The following is a 10,621-nucleotide window of genomic DNA, read 5'->3' on the forward strand; positions in this document are numbered from 1 at the left end:
CCTTTTTCCACATGTATATAACTGAATCCTCTGGGTATCAACACAAGGAATAAGTGACAGTGTGCATGTGAATAGTGGGTTGTCTGTTTAGGATAAAGAGTATGTGATTGAGGTAGTCTAATATGTTCCATGTCTGAGGTTACATCCCAGACTTTTGTAAAAAAGTATCAAAAACTAGTGAGTTCTTGTTCTGAGAGGACTTAGGAGGAGTAGATACTCTAAAACAACAGGAGTTTTCTGTCTTTAAAGTTGGAGGAATGCATGTCTTAATCTGAAGCACAGCCAGTAAATACCTCAGAAAATGAAACATTGCCTACATCTAGGCACTGTTCCAGGTGCTGGCACTGCTTCAGTCATGAAGGTAGTTATGGCCTTTCCTGTGTGAAGTTGACAATCTGGTAGGGAAGACAGCTATAAATGAATAATAGCTCTGGGTATTAAGTGCTGTGGGAACATAGCAGTGGGTTCTCATCTGGTCTGGGGAAATAGGGAGGGTTAGCTGAGTAAGAGACTTGTAATATACCTGAAGGATAAAGAAGGGCAAGCCAGGTGAAGAAGGAGCAGAGGGAGAAGGATGCTAGGCATGAGGAAAAGGAAAGGCAAAAGGATGGAGGCAAGAAACTGTGACTTTTAACTCCAGCATTGGTGGAAGAGTGAAATGTGTGTGTCATTATAGGGTAGATGAAGATGTGGAGGCAGGCAAGGGTCAGATCATGGAGCACTTTTTGGCCCTTGAAAGGAATTTTATCTTTATTTTAAGAGCAATGACACCATGCAGACTTTAAGAGAATAACGGTCAGATTTTCATCTTAGAATGCCATAGTGTGAAGAGACTGAAGGAGAGTGAGCATGGAAGTAGGGAGATAAATTAAGAGGCTGTTTCGATAGTACAAACAAGTTGTGATGTTAGCCTGGTTCAGGGTAGTGAGGGTTGGGATAGTGGTGGATGAATTAGAGAGAGAATTAAGTGGTAGATCCTACAAGACTTGATGGACTGAGTGCTGATAGTGAAAGAAAGGAGGGAATGAAAGAAAACTCCTAGGTATATGACTTGAGCCTTGATTTCTTTTACTGAGGTGTGAGAGTCTTGAAAGAGTGGGCACGGTGAGCTCATGTGGGATCTTTTGGGCTGAAGATGCTTGTGATATTCCATGGGGGAGATAATCACTAAGCAACTAATGATGGAGCTGTGAAAGTGATAGAGGTTTATCCATGAGATTTAGATGGTAATTAATGCCATAGGAATAGACAAGTTCTTTCAAAGAATTATAAAGAACAGTGTTTAGGAAAATGCCCAAGAATACACCAATATATAAGATACTGTTGGAGAAGAAACTAATCAGAGTTACTGAGAATGAATGGCAGGGAAATATCAGGAGAACCCAGGTAAGCCCATAGAAGATAGAAGATGAGAATGTTTTAGAAGGGAGGTAGGAGTTACACTATTGTTATATGCTAATTGATGAGAAATGAAGGAAATGTCTGACAAGTGGCTTAGATTTAGTGATGTATATTTCTGGTTACAAAGAGTGTTGTTAATGAGGTTGAAATCAGTTACTGAAGAACAGCTAACAGACTAGGTATCACAGAAATATGTTCATTTTTATTCCAGTTCTTAATAGACACCATTATTTTCTCCTTAAGATTCTGGATACAGAGCACGACAGGAAGAAATCAAACTGTTGTCTCAGAGTTCCTTCTCCTAGGCCTGCCAGTTGAACCAGAGCATCAAAACCTGTTCTATGCTTTGTTCCTGTCCATATATCTTACTACTGTCCTGGGGAACCTCCTCATCATTGTCCTCATTCGACTGGACCCTCACCTCCACACGCCCATGTATTTGTTTCTCAGCAATTTGTCTTTCTCTGATCTCTGTTTTTCCTCTGTCACAATGCCCAAATTGCTGCAGAATATGCTGAAGGAAGACCCATCCATCCCGTATGCAGGATGCCTGACCCAAATGTACTTCTTCCTGCTTTTTGGAGACCTGGAGAGCTTCCTCCTTGTGACCATGGCCTGTGACCGCTATGTGGCCATCTGCTTCCCCCTGCACTACACCACCATCATGAGCCCCAAGCTCTGTCTGTCCCTGGTGGTGCTGTCCTGGGTGCTGACCACGTTCCATGCCATGTTACACACCCTGCTCATGGCCAGATTATCTTTTTGTGCTGATAATGTGATCCACCACTTTTTCTGTGATGTGTCTGCTCTTCTGAAGCTGTCCTGCTCTGACACTCAAGTTAATGAGTTGGTGATATTTATCATGGGAGGGCTCATTCTTGTCATTCCATTCCTACTCATCATCATGTCCTATGCACAGATTGTCTCCTCTCTCCTCAAGGTCCCTTCTGCTAGAAGTATCCGCAAGGCTTTCTCCACCTGTGGCTCCCACCTCTCCGTGGTGTCCCTGTTTTATGGGACAGTTATTGGTCTCTACTTATGCCCAACAGCTACTAATTCTACTGTTAAGGACACTGCCATGGCTATGATGTACACTGTGGTGACCCCCATGCTGAACCCCTTCATCTACAGCCTGAGGAACAGAGACATGAAGGGAGCCCTGGGAAGAGTCTTTCGCAAAAAGAAAACCCTCTTCTCTCTATGACAGTGAAGTTGAGATTTTAACATATTTTACCCACTAGGTATATTGATGTTAATATTGAGATTTTAACCCAGACTTGTTGTTTCCAATGATCTTTTTGTTCACATCATTCTACCTCTTAACCTTTTCTTCTCTGATTTATTTTCATGTCTACAATGTCTTTTTGACCTGACCTGAACCTCAAGTGAACTTTCTATCTCTTTTGCTACTATAGTTTAGTTTGTCTTTATCTGGAAGCTAACTCATACCTGGGGCCTTAAAAGTTACTCCCTCAGGTATGGGGAGGAAAGCCAGAGTCTAGTTAACAGCCTCACTTTTTAAGTATGTCTCTCTCTTATTTTGTAATTGATCAACAAATTTTACATCTGTGATTTTTTTTATATTGCATCTTTTTTATTGAAGTGCAGTTTATTTACAATGTTAGTTTCAGGTATATAGCAAAGCAATTCAGGTATACATATACATACATATACAAATATTTTAGATTGTTTCCCATTATAGCTTATTACATGAAATTGAATATAGTTCCTTGTGCTACACAGTAGGTCCTTGTTTATCTATTTTATATATAATAATATGTATCTGCTAATCCCAAACTATTAATTTATTCCTCCTCACCCCATTTTTCCTTTGGTCACCCATAGTTTGTTTTCTGTGTTGGTTATTCCATTTCTGGCTTGTAAATAAAATTAGCGTCTTTTTTTAGATTTCACATATAAGTGATATCATATGATATTTGTCTTTGTCTGACATGCTTTACTTAATATGATAATCTCTAGGTCGATCCATATTGCTGCAAATGGCGTTATTTTATTCTTTTTATGACTGAGTAATATTCCATTGTGTGTGTGTATATATATATATGTATATAGAATATTATATGTATATATACACACGCATATATATTGTGTATATATATATATATATATATATATATATATATATATATATATATACACACCACATCATTTTTATCCATTCATCTATCTATGGACATTTAGTTGTCCACAGATTCTATGTTGTAAGCAGATCTTTAATACCTACTTGTTTTACATAACAGAAATCTTATACCCATTCAAAATCAATTCACCATTTCCCCACCCTCCCACTCCTGATAACCACCATTCTATTCTCTTCTTATATGAGTATGACTATTTTAGATGCCAAATATCTATAAAGAAATCATACAGTTTTGTCTTTCTGTGAGAGTTATTTCACTTAACATCATGTTCTCTAGGTTCATCCATGTTGCTACAAATGTCAAGATTTCTTTCCTTTTTTTAAGGTTGCACCATATTCCATTGTATGATATTCCATTTTCTTATCCATTCATTGTTGATGAATGTCTGGATTCTATCCCTAACTTGGCTATTGTGAATAATATTGCAATGAACACAGGAGTGCAGGTATCTCTTTATGATCCTCATTTCATTACCTTTGGATATACACCCAGAATTTGGGTTGTTGGATCATATGGTAGTTCTATTTTTAATTTTTTGAGGAGCCTCCCTACTGTTTTCCATATTAGCTGCATCTATTCATACCAACAGTGTATAAGGTTTTCCTTTTCTCCCATTTTCTCCAACACTTGCTACATTTTTTGTACATGTTTTATTTTTGATAATATTCCTCCCAACAGGTGTAAGGTGATGTCTCATTGTGGTTTTCCTCTGCATCTTCTGATGATTAATAATGTTGAGCATGTTTTTTTATATACGTAGTGGCCATTTGTATGTCTTCTTTAGAGAAATGTCTATTCAGACCCTTTGCCTATTTTTATATCAGGGTGGTTTTTTTGCCATTGAGTTATAGGAGAATCTTATATATTTTGGAAATAACCACTCATCAGAATGATGTTTTGCAAACATTTTCTCCCAATCCACAGGATGCCTTTTCACTCTGTTAACTGTTTCTTTTGCTGCACAGCCACTTTTAAGTTTGAGAAAGCATCAAAAAGTATAAAATTCTTAGGAATAAACTTAACCAAGAGATGAAAATTATGAAACAGTGATAAAAGAACTTAGAGCGGAAACAGGTAAATGGAAGGACATTCTAGGTTCATGAATAGAAGAATTAATATTGTTAAAATGTCATATTTCCAGCACAATCTATAGATTCACTGCAATCCCTATCAAAGTTCCAGTTGCATTTTTTTAACAGAAGTAGAAAAAAAAAATCCCAAAATTTCTATGGAACCATATATTCTGCCACGCAAAAGCAATCTTGAGCGAGAAGAACAAAGCAGAGGCATTCCTGATTTAAAAATATATTACACTTTTTTGGGAAAGACCACTTCCCTACGTTTGCAGTGCTTAAGTTCATTCAGGATTCCAAATAATTTTGCAGTTAACACTTAATGCTTTGGGGTCCTTTATTTGGCAGGGAGAGTTGGTAAAGTGATTAATACACTATTTTTGGAAGACAAGCCTGGAAGCTTGAAAATGTTTGGGCACAGTGTTTAACCCTAGAACTGAACCTTAAAACCCAGCAGAATAATAGAATATTCTGTTGCCCAGGAGCCCACTGAAATTTTTAAGGAATTCTAGATGGCACTTGAGTGTAGCCAGGTCTGTTAATGACAGTATAGTCTCTTGACCTGGGAGGCCCAGAGACCCTTCCAGGTTTCCTATGAGTTAGAAACTTGTTATAATTACACTAAGATATTACTTGGCCTCTTTTACCATTCTGAAGTAAACTGGATTTTCTGACAATGAGTGGAAAGCAGATGCCCATGCGAACCTAGATGGCCTATTAAAGAGATCCATGCAGTTTCTAATGTATTCATGAATTACAATGAAGATTATTACATATATAAATATATTACAAAGCTATAGTAGTAAAAATAGTAAGTATCAGCATAAAAATAGGCACATAGATCAGTGAAACAGAATAGAGAACCCAGAAACCAATCCACACATGAAAAATCCACTGATCTTCGTACAGGGTGCCAGGAATATGCAATGTGGGTATCCACAAGGAAAAGAATGAAATTGGACCCCTACCTACACTATACACAGAATTCAACTCAAAATAAATTAAGGACTTAAAGATCTCAAACTGTAAAACTCTTTGAAGAAAACATAGAGGGAAGACATCTTGATCTTCATCTTGGCAATGATTTCTTGGATTTGATACAAAAGCACAGGCAACAAAACCTGTGCAAAACCAAAACATAGACAAGAAGGAGTATATCATACTGTATTACATTTCTTGATTCATATTCCACTTATTTACCCAAGGAACTGTTTGTGTATATGTGTGTGTCTCTGTGAGTCTGTATATATGTATTTACAAAAATGGATTACTCTCGATACAGGTTTTCTTTTTCTGTTTAATATTACATTTCCTGATTTATTTTAATATTCTCCATGAGTTACTGAAGATAGAGGACTTGCTGTAATGAGTAAACCCTGAAATCTCAGTGGTGTGATACAACAAATGTTTCTTTCTTTCTTATGTAAAATCCAGTTGTCATTGAGCCATGGGAACACTATGCTTCATGCCATCAGGTGACAGAATCACTGAAATATTCAACGTATGGTTTTCACAGTCACCTCAGGTGTTCAGTGTAAAGGGAAAGTCCCAGGAGATTTCATGGAGATTCTATCACTGAGACCCTAAAACATACACACAGTCTTCAGCACAAACTCAATAAAGCTGATGCTTTAGAACTTTGCCACTAAAGTGTGCAGCGGCCAGCAGTTGAAAGAGTTGGTTAGTGTGGTAGTGAATTTCAAAGTGTCCTCCTAATATTCCCATCCATTTATTGCTGTAAAGGGCCTTTGCAGATAGAAATAGAAGTTATTATCAACTGACTTTTTTTCTTCCAGTTTTATTGAGATGTATTTGGCATACAGCACTCTACAAGTTTAAGTTCTACAGAGTAATGATTTGACTTACATCATGAAATGATTACCACAGTAAGTTTAGTGAATCCCCATCATCTCATATAGATACAAAATTAAAGTAATAGAAAAACAGTTTTTACTTGTGATGAGAAGAGTTTGTATTTACTCTCTTAACAACTTTCATATGTAATGTGCAGCAGGGTTAATCACATTTATCATGTTGTACATTACATACATTAATTACATCACTAGTACTTATAACTGGAAGATTATACTTTTTGACTGCCTGCATCTAATTCCCTCACCTCTCCCCTCCACCTCTGGTAACCACAAATATAATCTCTTTTTCTATGAGTTCGCTTGTTTTTGAAGTATAATTGACCTATGTTATTTTCTGTTACACAACATAATGATTCAATATTTCTATACATTTCAAAATGATCACCATAGTAAGTCTAATTACCGTCTGTCACCATACAAAGATATTACAGAATTATTGACTATATTCCCTACATTGTACATTTCATATCCTTAAAATTTATTTTGCAACTGGAAGTTTGTACCGCTTAATCTCCTTTACCTATTTCTCTTCTTCCTCCTACCCGCTGCTCTTTGGCATCCACTTGTATATTCTCTGTATCTATGACTCTGTTTCTGTTTTGTTCATTTGTTTTGTTTTTCAGATTCCACATATAAGTGAAATCACACAGTATTTGTCTTTCTATGACTGACTTGTTTCACTTAGCATAATACTCTCTAGGCCCATCCATGTTGTCACAAATGACAAGCTTTCATTCTTTTTGTAGATGAGTAATATTCCATTGTGTATATACCACATCTTCTTTATCCATGCATCTATTGATGGGCACTTAGGTTGCTTCAATATCTTGGCTACAGTAAATAATGTTGCAGTGGAACATGAGAGTGCATATAGCTTTTCAAGTTAGTGTTTTGGTTTTTTTGATAAATACCCACAAGTGGTGTTGCTGGATCATATGTTAATTCTATTTTAAATTTTTTGAGGAACTTTCATATTGTTGTGCATAGTGGCTACACCAATTTACATCCCCACCAACAGTATGCAGGATTCTCTTTTTCCCACATCCTCACCAATGCTTGTTTATTTTTTGTCTTTCTGGTAATAGGCATTCTAACAGGTGTGAAGTGGTATTTCCTTTTTTTTTTTTTAACATTTTTTATTGGCTTATAATAATTTTACAATGTTGTGTCAAATTCCAGTGTAGAGCCCAATTTTTCAATTATACATGAACATATATATATTCATTGTCACATTTTTTTCTCTGTGAGCTACCATAAGATCTTGTATATATTTCCCTGTGCTATACAATATAATCTTGTTTATCTATTCTATTCCCAATCTATCCCTTCCCACCCCCCGGCCCCTTGGCAACCGCAAGTTTTTATTCTATGTCTATGAGTCTGTTTCTGTTTTGTATTTATGTTTTGTTTGTTTGCTTATTTGTTTTAGATTCCACATATGAGCGATCTCATATGGTATTTTTCTTTCTCTTTCTGGCTTACTTCACTTAGAATGGCATTCTCCAGGAACATCCATATTGCTGCAAATGGCATTATGTTGTCGGTTTTTATGGCTGAGTAGTATTCCATTGTATAAATATACCACCTCTTCTTTATCCAATCATCTGTTGATGTACATTTAGGCTATTTCCATGTCTTGGCTATTGTAAACAGTGCTGCTACGAACATTGGGGTGCAGGTGTCATTTTGAAGTAGAATTCCTTCTGGATATATGCCCAGGAGCAAGATTCCTGGGTCATATGGTAAGTCTACTCCTAGTCTTTTGAGGAATCTCCATACTGTTTTCCACAGTGGCTGCACCAAACTGCATTCCCACCAGCAGTGTAGGAGGGTTCCCCTTTCTCCACAGCCTCTCCAGCATTTGTCATTTGTGGACTTTTGAATGATGGCCATTCTGACTGGTGTGAGGTGATACCTCATTGTAGTTTTGATTTGCATTTCTCTGATAATTAGTGATATTGAGCATTTTTTCATGTGCCTATTGATCATTTGTATGTCTTCCTTGGAGAATGGCTTGTTTAGGTCTTTTGCCCATTTTTGGATTGGGTTGTTTGGTTGTTTCTTATTAAGTCGTATGAGCTGCTTATATATTCTGGAGATCAAGCCTTTGTCAGTTTCATTTGCAAAAATTTTCTCCCATTCCATACGTTGTCTTTTTGTTTTACTTATGGTTTCCTTTGCTGTGCAGAAGCTTGTAAGTTTCATTAGGTCCCATTTGTTTATTCTTGCTTTTATTTCTATTGCTTGAGTAGACTGTTCTAGGAGAACATTTTTGAGATGTATGTCAGATAATGTTTTGCCTATATTTTCTTCAAGGAGGTTTATTGTATCTTGTCTTATGTTTAAGTCTTTGATCCATTTTGAGTTTATTTTTGTGTATGGTGTAAGGGAGTGTTCTAGCTTCATTGCTTTACATGCTGCTGTCCAGATTTCCCAACACCATTTGCTGAAGAGACTGTCTTTAGTCCATTGTATATTCTTGCCTCCTTTGTCGAAGATTAGTTGACCAAAAGTTCGTGGGTTCATTTCTAGGCTCTCTGTTCTGTTCCATTGGTCTATATGTCTGTTTTTGTACCAATACCATGCTGTCTTGATGACTGTAGCTCTATAGTATTGTCTGAAGTCTGGGAGAGTTATTCCTCCAGGCTCTTTCTTTCTCTTCAGTAATGCTTTGGCAATTCTAGGTCTTTAATGGTTCCATATAAATTTTATTATGGTTTGTTCTAGTTCTGTGAAATATGTCCTGGGTAATTGGATAGGGATTGCATTAAATCTGTAGATTGCCTTGGGCAGTGTGACCATTTTAACAATATTGATTCTTCCAATCCAAGAGCATGGGATATCTTTCCATTTTTTAAAGTCTTCTTTAATTTCCTTTATCAATGGTTTATAGTTTTTTGTGTATAATTCTTTCGCCTCCTTGGTTAGATTTATTCCTAGGTATTTTATTACTTTCGGGTGCTATTTTGGTTCTGATATGCTTTTCCATGATTATTAGTGATGTTGAGTGTCTTTTAGTGTACCTGTTGACCATCTGTCTGTCTTTGGAAAAATATCTATTCAGATCCTCTGCCCATTTTTTAATCGGATTGTTAGTCTTTTTGCTGTTGAATTGTATGAGTTCTTCATATATTTTCGATATTAACCTCTTATCAGGTATATGATTTGAAAATATTTCATTTAAATACTTCATTTGTCTTTTCATTTTGTTGATGAATTCCATTACTACACAGCAGCTTTTTAGTTTGATGTAGTCCCATTTGTTTATTTTTGCTTTTTTGTTAAATTCAAAGAATCATCCCAAGACGTATGTCAAGGAACTTTTCTGCCTATATTTTTTTCTAGGAATTTTATGGTTTCAAGTCTCATGTTTGAGTCATTAATCCACCTGAGTTAATTTTTGTATATTGTGTAAGATAGTGGTTGAGTTTCATTCTTTTGCGTATGGCTGTCCAGTTTTATTGTGGAGACTGTGCTTTCCACACTGCATTTTTAAAGTATCATTTACAATAGACCCAACCATTTAATACACAAAATATGTTATGTTGAAAATTAGGAAACAGTGACTAAAGAACTCATAGAAATCTGAAGAAATTGATAGATATAACATGTTCATGGGTTGGAAGAGTCAATATTGTTAAGATGTTGACTCTTCTGAAATTGATCTAGGAATTCAAAACAATTTCAATTAAATTCCAGAAGGATTTTTTGGTAGTACAAATTGACAATATGATTGTAAAATACATACAGGGAGCAAAAAAATTTAAAGTGCTTACTATAGTTAAAATAATCATAAAATTGTGGTATTAGAGAAATGAGAGAAGTATAGATCAAGACAGAGAGTACAGATTACCAGATAGAGTCCAAAATAGATTCATGTCCATTGATCATTGACAAAGGTGCAAAGACAGCTTGGTGGAAAGTAGTCTTTTCAACCAATGATGCTGGAAAATAAAACCTTCAATGCATACCTGACAGTCTCAAAAACAATTCACTCTTGATGAATCATACACCAGGATATTTGTATGCATATTGAGAACATTTCCTATAACATCCTGTTTTGTGGAGTCAGAGAAGTCCTAGGGCAGGGACTGAAGACCATGTGGAGTAG

At 36.2% G+C, this 10,621-nt stretch overlaps 1 protein-coding gene across 1 annotated transcript; it reads left to right on the forward strand.

The window, feature by feature from the left end:
- Window positions 1-1,656: 1,656 nt before the first annotated feature.
- On the forward strand, window positions 1,657-2,605 carry LOC116669242 (olfactory receptor 1E1-like). Its single transcript, XM_032498246.1, has one exon. The coding sequence runs from the start codon at window positions 1,835-1,837 to the stop codon at window positions 2,603-2,605; it is 771 nt and encodes a 256-aa protein (XP_032354137.1). The 5' UTR covers window positions 1,657-1,834.
- The last annotated feature ends 8,016 nt before the right edge of the window (window positions 2,606-10,621 follow it).

This window comes from Camelus ferus, chromosome 16 (genome assembly GCF_009834535.1).
Source record: "Camelus ferus isolate YT-003-E chromosome 16, BCGSAC_Cfer_1.0, whole genome shotgun sequence".
Lineage (NCBI taxonomy): Eukaryota > Metazoa > Chordata > Mammalia > Artiodactyla > Camelidae > Camelus > Camelus ferus.